At 38.0% G+C, this 17,056-nt stretch overlaps 1 protein-coding gene across 6 annotated transcripts; it reads left to right on the top strand.

Moving 5' to 3' along the window:
• The first annotated feature begins 859 nt into the window (after positions 1 to 859).
• dclk1b (doublecortin-like kinase 1b) lies at positions 860 to 15,395 on the top strand. 6 transcript variants are annotated; one of them, XM_026331956.1, is made up of 16 exons: positions 860 to 1,155; positions 1,575 to 1,921; positions 8,284 to 8,383; positions 9,471 to 9,581; positions 9,758 to 9,852; positions 10,622 to 10,709; positions 10,809 to 10,978; positions 11,711 to 11,830; positions 11,905 to 12,051; positions 12,653 to 12,786; positions 12,936 to 13,013; positions 13,175 to 13,271; positions 13,390 to 13,470; positions 13,624 to 13,737; positions 14,562 to 14,635; positions 15,201 to 15,382. In XM_026331956.1, the coding sequence occupies exons 1-16, from the start codon at positions 1,137 to 1,139 to the stop codon at positions 15,256 to 15,258; spliced, it is 1,833 nt and encodes a 610-aa protein (XP_026187741.1). In that variant the 5' UTR covers positions 860 to 1,136; the 3' UTR covers positions 15,259 to 15,382. The 6 variants fall into 6 exon arrangements, with proteins under 6 accessions (XP_026187741.1, XP_026187750.1, XP_026187732.1 ...); XM_026331965.1 differs by having other exon boundaries at positions 9,471 to 9,587; positions 10,622 to 10,703; XM_026331947.1 differs by lacking the exon at positions 14,562 to 14,635 and having other exon boundaries at positions 9,471 to 9,587; positions 10,622 to 10,703; positions 15,201 to 15,395.
• Positions 15,396 to 17,056: the final 1,661 nt, after the last annotated feature.

Below are 17,056 nucleotides of genomic sequence, written 5' to 3'. Positions count from 1 at the left end.
CGTGGGAACGATCATGTTCAGGAGCTGCCTATAGGGTTCTTGCACAGTAATTGAAAAAAAAAAAACAGTGAAGTTGGATGACTAGCAGAGAAAGGCTTAAAACTATAAGCTACGTTGTTTACAAATGTGCAGGTCAACCTCAACGTGAACGCGCATTTCAAATACAAGGTTTCTGCTAGTGTGCGCGCCGGCAGCAACGTGCACGAGTGCGCACAGCCGATTTGTCCGTTGTAAATCACTGCAATGGCAGAGGACTAGGGGAGGGTGGAGGACACCGGCTTCAGCCCTGCCTCCTCTCTGCATGTGAGCACACGGCGGAGTAGACACTGGAGCACCATCACACGGGTAACAAAGGGACGCATGGTTCATCCAAGGCATCAAATGAGTAAATGATTAATTCATTGCGCTAACAGTAACGCGTTTGGTTGCATCTGTCTTCACCTCAAAGGTAAGAAAGATTGAATCAAAACAAGAACATCGATATGGCATATCTTATTTCTCTTCATATTGTGCGTTTTTATTGTTTAGCTTTCAGGTACGATATCCCAAAGAGGTTTGTATTGTTTTCCACTGCAAATTGATTTGCTATAACGGCTGAATCTAGACACACCAGGGGAGCATGAGATGGGTGTGACACTTCATAACGGGTGAATTTGCAGCAGTAAAGCTTGTGTCAGTACTCTATCTGGGCTCTAAGCATCTAGACTGGGCCTAATTGCCCAGATGTACTTTAATGTTAATGACCTTATTCAAATAGTGAGTGTTCTTTTAGGGTGTTATAGTACTGCACAGTCATGGAGCTGGAGCACTTTGATGAGCGGGACAAGGCTCAGAGATATACCCGAAGGGGCTCAAGAGGAAATGGGCTCCCCAGTCCCACTCATAGTGCTCACTGCAGCCTCTACCGAACCAGGACACTGCAAGCGCTGAGCTCTGAAAAGAAGGCCAAGAAGATTCGCTTCTATCGTAACGGGGACCGCTACTTCAAAGGGATTGTGTATGCCATTTCTCAAGAGAGATTTAGGTCTATTGAAGCCCTCCTGGCTGACCTCACAAGATGTCTGTCAGATAATGTTACCTTGCCTCAAGGGGTGCGGACCATATATACCATTGATGGGACAACAAAGATCACCAGCATGGACCAGTTGGTTGAAGGTGAGCAGTGTTTTTTAAATGGTTGCAACTGCCCTTCCTCTTCCTTATCCTCACCTCTTTGACATGGTTTGGCAACAAGGATCAAATCCACTGTGGTTATATGCTTAGAAATGTTTTAGATCATAAAGGTCATATTTTGAGCTTTAATCGGGTGTCAAAACGGTGGATATACTGACTATATCTTTTTGTGGGCCAGATTTAGTTTATATTGTGTAATGTGTGGTCAGCTAAGTCGCAAAGTCAACAGCTGCTGCAGGTCAAAGCAAAATCCACACACTTTCCTCAATGTACAGCAGTTTAATGGTGTATTGGCAGAAATGGCCGTTGTTGCACTCTCTTGTGATTTTTACTTTTGTATTTGTGTGTTAACTTTTGTTTGTGAGAAAATAAACTTGTGCCTGCATCTCGATTTTCTGCAGGAGAGAGCTATGTGTGTGCATCCATAGAGCCCTACAAGAAGCTGGATTACACAAAGAATGTAAATCCCAACTGGTCAGTTGGTGCTAGGACTGCTGTGTCTGTCCGTGACCCTTCTTCCCTTGGCAGTGCCAAGGCTGGATCCCCAGAAACTAGAGAGTGCAAGGACTTCATTAGGCCTAAACTGGTAACCATTATCCGCAGTGGAGTAAAGCCTCGCAAGGCTGTACGGATCTTGCTCAACAAGAAGACGGCACACTCATTTGAGCAAGTCCTGACTGATATCACAGATGCCATTAAGCTAGACTCTGGAGTCGTCAAAAGGCTATTTACAGTTGATGGCAAGATGGTAAGTGTCAAGTTTAGTTTTAGTCTTTTTGTTTAGTCGTGATTTTGTGAACCATATGTCATTTGTCCGACTAACATTAACAAAAGCATGTTTCTAAGTGGCATACAGGCTAGAGCTTCTACAAAATATCCAGAGGTTTTAGGGATATAAGCTAAAAAGCCATCACCATAAGTGGATACATAAATTATACCAATATTTTTTCCTTCCTACTTAAGCAGGATTTTTTTAAATGAAAAACAGGACCAGGAGAAATTTAAGTTATTAAAACTTAAGAGAAATAGTACAGTGGTGTAGATGTGGTGCTAGATTATGTAATGCTACAGTCCTGTGGCATTATGGAATACACTTCAAGTTTTTGCAGTTGCACCATAAAGTCATGAAAAAATGACACATTATCAATTTAAGGAATATTATTGTGTACTTAATTTTGTGATGTTTTAGTTGATGTCTCTCCATCCTTCTGACTTTTAGCAGGTAGCCTGACTTTCGGTGCTTCCCTCAATTGGAGGGGAAGCATTACACACGCGTCCTACTAATTGCGTACAACCCAACTTTAGCACACATAGTGGAAAACACTAAAATTAATTTTATTGGCATGAGCTTATTGAAGTGTGCAGTGTGTATTTGGTTAAATATTATGTTATAAAACTGTTAGTTGTGCTATAGTTGGTGAAGCTAGTTGAACATTGTAGAAAAGATTATTTCAGTAGTAAGACATGGGCACAAGTTAGATGTTAACCTACTTATATAGCCCAATTCAATTTTACCTATTTTAAACTTTGATATTGAGATTGAATGTTTGTATTTCAAAGATGTAGCATAAATCAGCCAGGATAACCTTGAGTACTTTGTACGTGAGTATTTGAGCATTTATCATATGCTTTTTTTTTTTCTCATCATTATTATATTAATTGCTGACAAATAAACTTTACATTGGTTCACAGCGTGGTTATGTACAGTACCTAGAACCACTTAGTTGGTAAAACAGGCCTTCTGCTATTTTAGCTTACCTAGTCTCTTTTTAAAGTTTAGAAGAAATGAACATTGCTTAAGGAAGCAATTTGCAGAGACATTAGTACAGAATAGACCACTTCTGTTAGTGCAGGCATAGAGACATGTTCAAAAGTCAACTGGGAATATTCGCTAAATGTATTAAAAGAATTAGGTTTCTGGGACTCTATCTCATATTCCTACCAACAGTATCACACTATTAAATGGATATTCAGTTTGCAAGCTCATACCATACAAATCTGTATTGAAATGTCAGTAGTTACTCACATTTGTATAAAATGTTTATTATTACTATTACAGCCACTACAATAAAATAATAGAACTTATTTTGCATTGTGGTTGTACTGAGAAGCTACATTATTAAAATTGTTTTGGAAATAATTGTAGGAGATGTGGTTTTTGGTTTATGAGCTAATATCAATGAACAACACTTACCCAAATTGAAAGCAACACATAGATTTGAACATTGCTAATTAATGATCTATTTAATTAAACCTCTTCATAAACTATAACTTGCACTCTATATTCATATCCCAGAAAATATTGATATATATTTATTTTCCTCTAACGGTTTCTATGGTAACATGGTTTCCAGAGCTGGTTGCTAAGGAACAGCCTCTGCGGCAAAGCGGTGCAGTAGTGATGTCAGGGCTGTAGGTGTAGTGTTAGAGGCTTCATAGATAGCGCTCGGTCTGTCAGCCTCATTATACACATGGTGGCAAGATGGAGCACATGGCTGAGCCAGTAATCCAGAATAGGATCTATCCTCTAATGGTGTGTAGAGGAAGCAGCCAAAGATTTTCAAACCAGGAAACAAATGTGCCTTAAAAGTCATCTGAATTATTTTGGCACTACAAATTGTTTAGCAAAGCATAAGTCTAAGGTAGATTGTCCATACTGTTTGCAAGTGAATTTTAAACTTTCCTTCAATGATTCTGCATTTTGATAAATATTGCTTATTTATTTTAGTGGTTTTAATGTGATCTATGCCGTTTTAACAATAAGGTATTGTATTATGTGCTTGACAGCACAACTCTGGGCCTTTGTTTCTTTGCTTTTTGTGCATGTCATGTTGTGACTCCAGATGGCCAAATAAGCACCTATTGGCATCCATAGGCCTATGTTTTCATGGGTGCTTAACCTTTAATAAATGACATGTTTGTGCTTTTGGTCCCAAGACAGAGACATTGGCTGGCTTTTGAAACAAGTAGTTCACAACAAGCTTGGTTTTATATGTAGTGTTCATTTAGTAATTCTTCCATACACAATCATCCGATTACCCTATACATTTACTAAAAATGTTATAACCTCTTGTCATTCATTTATTTATTGTACCAGTGATTGTGCTGCAGTTTTAAAATCAAGATTGATACTTGCATTCAGTCAGATCTCTTAATTTTTCTTCTCTTAGTAGATCTTTGTAATTACTGGCTCTGCTTCATGACTGTGATCCTTCCATACTGCTAAGTCACTCCGTTATTGGGTATTGACTTGAAAGTTAGATTCAAATTGGCCAGATCTGCACAATCAATGAATGGTTTAGAGCTGTACATTATAAAGATCAGATGACTGGTCATTAATAAATCATGATCTATTCTGCAAATAGCTCAAACATAAGGTAAAAAGAAAAGCAGGAGAGAGACAGGCGCCTTATTGATCAGGCCAAAAAAATCACACCATAACACGATGAGCTCATGCTGTCATGTGTGGGATGGAGGATAGGGTATTTCCATGACCTAGTAGGTCTGAGCAGAGTTGGGTCATAGTCTTCCACTTTAATGGATGTGGCTCTGCACTGTAATTGTTTCGCACACTGCTAACTTCCATGTCAGCAGTCAACATTTCTTGTTGAAATGGATGTCAGCAGCCACCCAAGGATGGAGCCTGGCCTGGCATCAGTGCATGAGTGGAGGCTTTAATTTTCAATGGTAGAATTATATGTCAGTAAATATGATAAATAGCCAATTCATGTTTTACAAATTAGACACAGAGTGGAAATGTCAAGATTTATGATGGTATAAAAGCCAGAGAGCAGAACATATCTTATGGTTTCCAGTTCATTTCTTTATGTTGACCTTGACTCCTGGTTTAGTCTGTGTGCCCATAATGAATTCTGCTGGTCTCTGTTCATACCACTGATGTAATGGCTGCATAGTGGCTTCTCAGGAGATGACCACATTCCTGCAATTCAGTAACATTAAAACATGTATGAAGTTCTTTTAAGAGACCTGTCATGTGATGCGTGGTACAAATATTTAACCGTAGACTACCTGCATTTTGCATTTTGGTGCAAACAAAACTCGAACCACATATACCTTTATCCATATATATATATTACAATCAACTGTTCATTTTTTTTTTTTTTTTTACTGTTGAAAGACTATCATTTTCAAGCCCTGCCTTTTATAACGTGTCATTGTAGCTGAAAGGTGAAAATCAGGATGGAGGAGTTGGGAAGATTGTTTTGGCTTTACTCAAACCTACTGCTGTGACTTGGCTGTTCAACACAGTTGCTCATTATCCTATTGCATCTGGTATATAGAAAAAATGTAATCTGCTATCCTCTTTATTCTGACAGACTATTTATGCCTGAGCTGAAGAAGAAGTTGTACTAAAATTAACATACTGCAGAACCTTTACAGCATTTCAAATTATTGCAAGTACTACTGATACTGTTGATAGGTGATATAAAGTATTCATTAATCTTATAATTTGTCACAGAACAATTTTACCAAATTGTTTGTAAATTTCAGTTGATGTTCCTAATTCATGATTTTCAGTTGTGGAATTAACATCGAAATTGTACATATGTCGACTCACAGTATTTCATGTTACACAGTAACAAAATCATCCTGTCATGATATAGTATTTTGTGATACTTTGTCATATTAGTAGCAAGGCTTTCTGAAAAATAACTTGAGCTTGGCCTATCTGTTCCTGTGAGAGGCAGACGTTGATAGAACTACTAAGGGCTAAATATAGAACCTCAAGACTAGGACACTGATCAGGATTGATGTAAATGTTTGGGATGGAATAACATGTGTTTAGGAATGTCTTCATACTGCCGACTTTAAGTTGTTAGGGTAGCTATTATTCATTTGTCTGCAGACCTAAATTGAATATTGGCTTAAGATATGTCTGTGAATATACAGTTTTACATTCTTTCTTTTATCCTCCATTCTTCAGGAAAACAAATAAGTTACAGTAAGTGAAATCTTGATTCCTTTAAAATGTAATAGACAGTCTTAAACGGTACATAAAGGCAGCTCATGCAAAATTGAGCTAGTGCCAGTTAAATATTACATGTGAAGATGAGTCATGTTTCTCCTGAAATGCTGAGTGACTCCCTGCTATGTTTAATCTTTGACTTCAAAGTGGAAATTCAGCACCCTGGAGAGGTCCACCTGCTTGCCGGCAAAGATTTGAGTTATTGCCACTTTCTCTTTTGTGTCATCTCTGATACCTTTTTACCGCGCATAGTATGTATGTAAACAAAAGATTGGGACTTACAGGGAGCGACCTCCTTCAGATATCTGAAGCCAGAATTGAGCTCACGGCATCATAGTCCAGAGATGCTCTATGTTGTTCTGTTTTACCTCTCCAACCAGTCCCACTGTTTTACCAGGCATTGTTCTGTTGTCTGCAGTTTGTACTGTTCAGTGCTCCATATTGTATCTGACAGTGGATCTTAAAGTAGATGTTTCTGTTATTGTGTCAAGCCCCTTGGCAACAGCTGTGCAACCCATCTGCCTTTGAGATCTCATGCTATTGTGGAGAAGGGGTAGAAGACAGGGGCTCTTAAAATGGGGTGTCTGCCTAGAGCCCCCCCATCCCCTTTTCCTTAATGTTTAAGACTTGGCCTAATGATCTCGATTGTTTGGAGGTGCTTTTGCTTCTTGTTATTGATAAACCAATAATACTTTTTTTTTTTTTTTTTTTTTTTTTTTTTTTTGGGAGGATAATTTTACCATTTTCTATAAAAAATAATCAAACCGTGTATACTATCATCTCTTAATTTATTGACAATTTTAATGTGTATATTTGTTTGAAAGATATGTACAATGGAAACAAGAAATACAGCTAAGGAGGATGATATTGACATTTTATATGGTTAGAGGATAGTGTGGCTTTCTTGTTTGGCCTGCGATGATTCAGCAATGAATTCATTTCATTGGTCTCCTGTTGAACTCTGCATGGTTCTTAATGGTAAGGTAATTAATAATGTATGTACATGGTAGGTGTTTGCTATTGGCTGTCATGATTTTTTTTTTTTTTTTTCTAAACTATATTGTCCTCAAATTCTGAGAACACTATGACAATATGTCAGGAACATTTATCACATGATATTAATCTATCAATTTAGATTATTTATAAAGTCTGATTTGTCACATTTAACTAATCCAAGACTAGCTAAATGTGCATTTTAACTAATGTCAGTATAAGATCACATTTTTGCTGACACTTTGCGATCACTTCTCTGGAGAGGAAATTAAATCGTCTTGCTGTACATCCTTTCCGAATTCCATCAGCATCCTCGTTTTTTTATGACAGCAATTACTGAAAATGGGCTTATATATTAACAAGAGCATTTTCTTCTACATTTCAACTGTTGAAATCAAATAACACAAGATGTCCGTTATCCAAAGGTAACATTAAATGTGTAAGCAAGTCACATCTTATTAAAAGATTTTAACATAAAATATTAGATAAATGTCAAGGAATATTTTAGCTTGTTTTGTGTAGTCAGTTCTCTCTGCCATCACACATAAAATGTGGACTTGAAATATCTACTAAATTATTCTCAGTGTTTAGATGCGGTTTATTGAACGGATGATGGTGTTAAAAATGTTTTAAAATATTATATTCGACAGTTGAGGACAATAGAAGGCAATTAATCACTCACTAGGGATTGAAACACTTTAGTGACCAGTACACATTATTGTATAATCCAGCAGCTTTAAAAGGAGTGTCTTTCTTTAGTAGTGAATTCTAGACATTTTCATCTGCATTTTTATATGCTGTCCATAGAGTATAAATAATTTTCCCTTTGTGTTGTGAATTATATTTAATCCAGTGGTATTCCATTTGGTTTTTTTTTTTTTTTTTTTTTTTTGAGATGACCTTAATGTTTATTTAAAGCTGTAAATCTATCTGCAATTACATGTATATAGTATTTTCCCAAATGTGACAAATCATCGGACTGTGTTCATACACTGCTTAAAAATAATATCTACACTTATGTTTTGCTGTTTTCAGGTATGTCAATATAATAGTGGTACATAATATTAATTTCAAAGAATGTATGCATAATGTTTTTGTATTATAACCAACACATACATCTTCTTTTCCAGGTCACCTGTCTTCAGGACTTTTTTGGTGAAGATGATATTTTCATTGCTTGTGGCCCAGAAAAGTTCCGTTATCAGGATGACTTTAACTTGGATGAAAATGGTAAGTGTACTTAATGACGTGATGCCTGGGTCACTCAGTTTGGATAGTACTAACACTCCCATGAGTTGTGTTGTTGCCTGCTGTGGCTAAATGCACCTCTCACTGGTAATGCTGTAAATAGCTTTTTATTAAATCATCCCCTTTTGTGACCCAAGTAAATACTGGCTATGCCATATGTAACTTTTATTCTTTTACTTTATTGCAAGTTTGTACTCACACACCTGTAACCTTTGTACTACTTTTACTGTTCATGCAATTTAAAGCACTACTACTATACAACATAAGGCTGCAAATCTTGGTGTTTAATATGTAGCCTATAGACCAGACTCAATCAAACAGATATATATCAATACTGAAAAAATATGTTTTGATCTGCATTGCATGTTTTTAATTTTTATTATGATTATAATTATCAATATTTTGTTGTAAATTACATTTTATTATTATATTATGCACTAAGATAGGATGAATTTTATTACTGATTACTTTTACTGTTGTAGAATTTTGTATGGTAATGTAATATCTGCTTGTAGGGACCTCAGGAAGAGTAGAGGCTAATGGGGATCCAAATAAATCAATAAATACTGTATATCAGATTGCCAGATTTTCAGTTTATTTGTTCTTAGAGAAGGGGTGGCAACCCAAGTTGACTGGTGTTACAGGACAGTATTTGTGCTTGTATTTTGTGTGGTGACAGCACAGACTAAAACTACACAATGCTTCACATTGATTACATAGGATTTAGTTTAGACATTTTTATAGTTGTGGTATCAAATGTATTTGTGGGTCACGATAGAGGATGTCATCATGTTTGTGTCTCTGGTTATAGAGTAATGTGCCCTAGGAAAAATAGCTCTTTTTAATGATATTGAACTTATATGGTTTTTGTGTGGTCCCAGTATTTGTAGCTCTTGTTCAATGCATTTTCTGCATGAAATTATTTTGAAACATACACAGAATCTCAAACTGTCAGACTTGCATCTTGACTAGATGTAGAATAAGGTAACCTACTGTAATCTAGGAAAAAAAGTTGCTGCAACACCTTGGGTTTTTTTTTCTCTTTCTTTCTTTCTTTCTTTCTCTACAGAATGCAGGGTCACAAAGTCTGCATCTTACGGCCGGCTCCCATCCATGCAGGGTCGCACTTCTCCAAGAGGTGGTGGGATGTCTCGAAGGAGCAAGTCTCCCTCATCTGCTGGTTCAGGTACGTTTGTGTTTGGGTGTGGATTATGTTTTGAAACAAACAAGCTAATGCATTGTTCTGTTCTAAAGTTTTTACTTGTTGGAATATATGCACTTTCAACATACACACTATTTATAAAAGATACTTTTATTTATTCTGCATTGTTTCAACTGGTTGTGCTATGCCAACAGCTAATGGCACTGCAGGCAGTCAGCTGTCCACACCTCGATCTGGAAAGTCTCCAAGCCCCTCTCCAACCAGTCCCGCTAGCCTGCGAAGACGACAGGTAATGGAAGTTGAGTTTGAATAAATACGTTGTTTTTTTTTTGTGGCTCTGTGAGAGAATTTAACAGTTCTCTTCCTCAATCAGAAACATCTAAGTGTTCTTCTGCCATGGAAGTAAACAGAAATGTTAAATAAATTTGATACATTTTTAGTATCATAATATTCTCCAGCAAATATGTGTGCCACCCCTAGCTATACATCATTGATATTGCTGTTTTTGTTTTTAACAGCAATATGAATGGAAGCATTGCTAGTATTATCTTATGTAAGTCATATACATGTTGGTGGGCCAAACTCAATGTTATATACATTACATGTTGGTGGGCCAAATTATCTACATATATTTTCAAGCATTAGTGCTAGTTTTTGAAGGTCATCTCTACTGCAGGAGGACATTTTTGATGTGATTATTATAGATTTGGTAGAGGACCACTGTGGTGCAAACAATTATGGAGCCAAATCCAATTATCAATCAAACATTAATTAATGATAAAACTAATGGTTGGTATTGTGACTGTGGTGGAGCACATTATTTTCTGTTCCTTTCCAAACTACATGCTAGTGTTTTTGCTGGTTGAATAGCTTAGTATACTTTTCAACATGCTTGATGTATTTTAATTTAATACATGCTCAAGCCTGGCAGAGTAGAACAAACAGGCTTTGTGTAAGCTGACTACAATCACATTTTGACAAGATTTCACCTCTGTACTTTGAGACAAAATGTTTCTAGTGTCTTTTATTCTCACTTAATGGCTCTCTCACTCTTTCAGGGATCTCAGCACAGTGGCTCTTCACTTTCTTTAGCTTCTACCAAGGTTTGCAGCTCAATGGATGAAGGAGATGGGCCTAGCAGTGAAGGTAACATACAGTATAAGACATGAACACTTTGTTTGCAAGTATTATGTTGATTTCTGTTAGCTTTACAATGTTCATTTTTGTTTTTATGTTGCTTCACAGCTGAACTGATGGATGAACACCCATCAGTTCCTGCCTCCATAACAGAGAGGTACAAAGTGGGGAGAACTTTAGGAGATGGAAACTTTGCAGTGGTCCGAGAATGTGTGGAGAGATCCACTGGAAGAGAGTATGCTCTTAAGATCATCAGCAAAGATAAATGCAGGGGAAAGGTGAGCCCAACTGTAAAATTTTTAGTCCTGTGAATAACTTTGAATACCAAGCTAATTGATAAACTGTGAGATGTAAAAAATTTAAAAAGTAATGCAGATTAAAGGTTAATGTAAATTGCAGAGATGAAGTAATGGGTTACTGACATCCTTTCTGCAGCAGTAAAAGCAAATTAAGCTTTGAAAGTTGATGCAAATAATTCCTACAGGTAAGTACTTCCAAACAGTAAGTACCTAAATCAGACTGAATGTATAAAGATAGACTGTTGTTACACACACTGAGGTGTTATTTGGTCACAGCACAGCAGGTTGTATTACTATTGGGAAAAAGGGAATTAACAAAGGAGGTGGGTTAATGGCCCAAGAAAATATGTCCAGGCTATGAAAGAAGTTAACAAGACAATAGAGTTAAAATGATGCAACAGCAGCACAGTCTCTCTGGCAGAAGAGTGAAAACAAATGACATACATTGATCCTAACTCTCCTCTTTTGTCAGCAGATAGTGCCATCTCCTCTGGGAGTAAAATGTTGGTCTTTTCTTTGTTTAAACACCATCACTATGATCCAGTAGTTAATCAATATCAAAATAGTTTCAACTTTAATTCAAAATGTCTTTTTTTTTTCTCTGAAAGAATAGAAAAGCGAGCTTGCTACCCTTATTTTATTTGCATATAAATTCTTTTCAGTGTAGTGTTTATAGATTTTTTTCTTTGATTAGATTTTATTATTGTCCAGGAGCACATGATCCAGAGCGAAGTGTCAATCCTTCGGCGTGTGAAACATCCCAACATCGTTCTTTTAATTGAAGAAATGGACACCCACAATGAACTCTATCTTGTAATGGAGTTGGTTAAGGTAATACAACTGCCCTTTAAAATAGCTGAAAATGGTACCCCGTACTCTTTCACATTCAAGTTCTCTTTCCCCAGGGAGGCGACCTCTTTGATGCAATCACCTCTTCTAACAAATACACAGAGCGAGATGCCAGCTGTATGCTGTTCAACCTCGCAAGTGCCATCAAGTACCTGCATAGTCTCAATATTGTTCACAGAGACATAAAACCAGAAAACTTGCTGGTAAGTATGAATGAGTCTGTGATCACAACAAATCAGAGCCTCGTAAAAGCTTCCCACCTTTACCTCTCATACTGTTCATCTATCTTCCCTGGGAATCCCCTTACCCCCTCCTTTTCTTTTTTTTTTTTGTGTAGAAGCCTGCACTTACAAGAACAACATTGCAGAAAGCCAAATTAATTATGAAAATTTAGTAAAATTATAATTTGACTGGTTGTTTGGGACCAGTACAGCCTTACCTAAATCTAGAATAGAATAGAAATGGGGTTCTGAATTAATACAATGTGCACATTCACAAATGAAGAGATTGAACAAAAACAGAGCCTGCTTTAAATGCATGGAAATCACCCCTTTTTGTTGTTGTTTTAGTGTTGCTATTTATTTATTCATGATTTAAATCTCAATTTTCTTATTTAGACTGTAATTGCAGATGGTATATTTTTCCTTTTATCGTAAGTGTATTGGAATTTGGATCTTTTCCATTACTTTTCCAAAACTGTCTGTTTTTACTGTAACAGAGTCTTGCAAAATTCAATTTTTCAAATCAAGCCTTTGCCCTAGTGTTGTGTAATTTTACGACATCCCTCTTATGTGTGGCACACAGGTCTATGAGCACCACGATGGTAGTAAATCTCTCAAACTGGGTGACTTTGGCTTGGCTACTGTCGTCAATGGGCCCCTCTATACGGTGTGTGGCACACCCACCTATGTAGCACCAGAGATTGTTGCTGAGACAGGGTGAGTCAGAGGAGGAGCATCATCTGAGCCATCTGAGACATGCTTCAGAACATTTGTAGTGAAAGAATGTTGATTAGAATGCCAAAACTGCTATAGTAATTATTATAGCTTTTGCTACTTATGGATTTATTGTCTTCCTCTTCAATTAGATATGGCCTCAAGGTTGACATTTGGGCAGCCGGTGTGATCACTTACATACTACTGTGTGGCTTTCCTCCTTTCCGTGGGTATGTGCTCCTATATCAGGTGGTTTTCTTTGAGAAGTATGATGTTTTAACCACATTAATCTATTTAATTTGTTTAAATCACATAAATCAAGATGTCTATAGTACACTATAACATTATAGATTATTAGTTTAATCTTTATAAGGTACTGTACCTTTTTCAGCTCTAGTGAGGATCAGGAGGCTCTTTTCGAACAGATTTTGAGGGCTGAGCTTGAGTTTCCTGCACCATACTGGGACAATGTGTCTGACACTGCCAAGGTTTGTGTCTGGAACTGCTTACTTCATCTGCCCTTTGTATGCTTTATGTTAAACACCAGAATCTATCAGTGATTTATTGATGTAGTGTTTTGTTTGTTATTAACATGGTTTTCTTTAGGTTCTGATCACTGGAATGCTGCAGTTAAAGGTGGATCAGCGATACACAGCCATACAAGTGCTTGATCACCCCTGGGTCAATGTAAGTTTAACATTGTGAAGTGAGTCCTTTCAGCAGAATCACATATATGAGTACACTTACACCTAGGCAAGTACAATAAAAGTACTGCTAAGAAAACATGCACTGTGATACAGCAGGTAGAGTTGCTGAAACTTTGTTCTTTGTATTTCCCAGGATGATGGTGTGTCAGTCAGTGAGCAGCAGCTGCCTGTGGCTGGTAAGATCAAGAAGCACTTCAACACTGGGCCCAAGCTCAACAGCACCACAGCAGGAGTGTCAGTCATTACAGTAAGCACTGACCTGCACCTCTCCACACAGTGATACTGCATGCAATTCTGCATCAGTAGATTTCATTAATATAAACTTGCTTAAGCAGTGATGTGTTTAATATCATTTAAAATTGAAAGAAATCTGCAGTTTTGAATTTTTAACCACTATTTCTCGTGCACCTGCTGCTTAATTCCTTAAGTGTGCAAGTGTTTTATTTATTTATTTATTTTTAGTCAATCCATGCTTTAAATTTAAGTTGAAGCTGTGGATGTCTGCTTTTGCAAAGCAGGAAATAAATCCATTACACATCTTATCTTGGGGTATTTCAGAAATAACCTTCTCCGCTTTGTTCTGTGTACACATCCCATCCATCTGCTTCTTGCTGCCCGGTCTTCCTGTGTGTGTCTCATCCTCCTCTTTTAGATGGACTGTCAGCACTATTGTTAGGTCTTAGAAGTAATATAGTTGGCCTAGGTTTTGGCAGATATTTCTTGATTAGTTTCAAAGTTGAGCAGGATTGGCAAGAAAGGTAACCTATACTAAAAGCCAGCAACATTTTTTTTTTAAATGCTTGCCATTGATTTGGGTAGGTGTGGCAAATTCCTTTACATATCTCATATCTAGCAGTTTTATTTACTTTTTAGGTAAACTAAGCACGAATTGAAATATTTCTGACCATTCACACAATGTCAGTTGACAGTGACATTTGTTTGCCAGTTTTTTTCTTCTTGTACCAGCAATTATAACAGAAATGTAGTATTGTGCGCCATAATGCTAATTGGATCAGTGATGCTTTGAGTTCAAAGTGACCCTCTGAGTTGCACTCATCTCTCCCTGCTCAGCTGAACCAGGACTTTACCATCCAGAAGTCAGGGTCTTTGGGCCACTACCAGCATCCAGGATTATACTGGATAAGGTATGACGCAGCATAGTGCTAATATGCAGTGCTTCCATGGCAGAGTGCTGGCAGTCTCCATTTTCCATTGCCCAAAGGATTTGGTCCATTGCCCTCAATGGAGCCCTTTTCATGCCTCATGCCTTACCTCTTCAGCTACATCACTTTATGTTTATGTTTTATCGAGCGCTGTGGCTGTTTACCCTCACACCGTTACGCACTTTACTTTGCTCTTTACTTATTCTGTATAACATTATGCATTCATAATTAGAACTGCATTTAAAGATTCACATGACATTGTGCTGCTGGATTTTGTTTAAGTTGAATGCATTTTTCTTTCTTCATAAGAAGCGCACAGACTTACACACACTGACCTTATTGAGTCCTGATGCTTTAAGACGTTGAGCGCTGCACACATTTGCTCTGTTGGAAACGTTCTCTTGTGAACCATATGCAGTTTTTCTAGATAAGCAAAAATTGGCTCACTTACGTTTCATTTCAAGTGCCTCATTTGGGGTTGAGTGGATGCCACTGCTCATCTCTGTGGTCTTATAAAGAACCTAATGGTTGCTGCTGTCACCCTCAGACCACGCCACTTGATAAGGAGAAGCAAGTTTTCAGACGAAGACGCCACAAGGATGTGAAGTCCACTCCACATCTCCCACACAGTATTGGTGCCCGTGCCAATTCTGGCCTCTCGCAAGCTGAATTCACTTCTGAGTCTGAAGACTACTCCCCAAGTTCAGCGGACACTGTCCGTTCACCCACCTCTCCATTCTAAGTCTCCTGAGGCCACAGCACCATCCACCCCTCCATGGAAAAGTTGGAGAGGGTTTGCAAACCAGAAAAGCCCAGCAAAGTTTGCAGACTTACACTGAGACTATATTTATTTGTACCAACTGAAATTTATCCCACTTATGTTACTTTTTTAAATTACAAAATATATTAGTCAGAATCATTGATCAAAGAATACATCTTTAGAGCATGTAATAGCTTTTCATGTATTTTCCCCATTTAGAAAAAAAAAAATTACCAACCTTTTTATTTCTATCCAGCAAGCACTGGTTCAATGTAGTACACCAGAGCCCTCTAGTGGTTTAAACTGTAGGAAAAACAGCAGAATTGAAAGCAATTTGTTTTTAAATGGAAGGAATAAATGCAAATCAGCTGGCATCTAAAAAATTAATGACAAAATTTTGCGATCAGTACATGTCAAATATCATACTGACTTAAACGCAGATTATTGTTTAACAATAACCCACTCAGTACAGCAGTAACAGTCACCTTTCTGTTGTGTAACATTTAGATTAGCCTGTACTGTACTACTTGAGCTTCTGGTGCATAAACCTTAGATTGTTTTGTTTAGGGGGATTTAAGAAACTTGATAAGGGTGCTGCTATATTGTACCACATTCTGTACTAAACGAATTTTAGTTTAGGACAAATACTGTACTGCCATCAGGTAGCTTACTTCTTTACAGAGAATTGACAGCCCTAATGTTAACTGTTGATAGTCCAGTTAACATGTGCTTGTGTGTGCATGTTTTCGAGAGGGCGCTTGTAATTTGATGGTGGTACAGATGAATGTCTATGCCATGTATTTGGTAGTAGGAGCAGATTTAAAATCTTGCCTTGGCACATGTGGATTTAAGTGCAATTAGGTGAACTGCCCAGTGAGCACAGTGTCAGACTTGTCTTTTCTAATGCTGCAATAAGTGAGAATGGATCTGCTGTCGTCATTGGCAGCCAACTGACACACCTCTCTATCAGCCAGAGGTACGGTGGCCGACAAGGGCAAACGCGCCGCAACGGCCGAACGCTACAACAGCCAAAACACAAGCAAGAGATAAACGCTGCATAGTCATGGAAGGGAAGTGCGCCAGGCCTGTGGGGGGGACCTCGAGCTGAGGGGTGCTGAGAACAAACTTGGCTAACTTTTAGAGAGACGATATTTAAAAACAAAACAAAAAAGAGCCCACCTCTCCCGGGAGTTCCGGGAGTCTCGCTTATATTCATAGTAGCTCCCCGATGCAGTGTTGCCAACTTAGCGACTTTGTCGCTATATTTAGCGAGTATTCAGACCCCTCTAGCGACACATTTTTTAAAAAGCAACTAGCGACTAATCTGGCGACTTTTTCTGGTGTTACTGGAGACTTTTGGAGACTCCGATGTGTCTGTACTGCACCGTTCTTACACTTCTCAACTTGCCGCATCAGCTGCAGTCCCCGTCCCCTCCCCTCCCCTCCCCTCCCGCGTCCCAAAGCACTCACAGGCGGCCCAGTCCTCTCACGGCAGTCCCGCCCAGCTGCGGTCACCGCAGGAGACGTTCACGCCTCCGCGTCCCGACCGCAAATGAATCGCGCGTGCGCGAAGCTACTTAAACTCCCTCTAAGTTTTTATTCATTGAAAAATATGCATTTTCGTTCATCCATGGTTCAAATAA

The sequence above is a fragment of the Mastacembelus armatus genome, chromosome 13 (assembly GCF_900324485.2).
Source record: "Mastacembelus armatus chromosome 13, fMasArm1.2, whole genome shotgun sequence".
Lineage (NCBI taxonomy): Eukaryota > Metazoa > Chordata > Actinopteri > Synbranchiformes > Mastacembelidae > Mastacembelus > Mastacembelus armatus.
The sequence above is the reverse complement of the archived record's forward strand: the minus strand, read 5'-3'. Positions and strand labels throughout refer to the sequence as shown.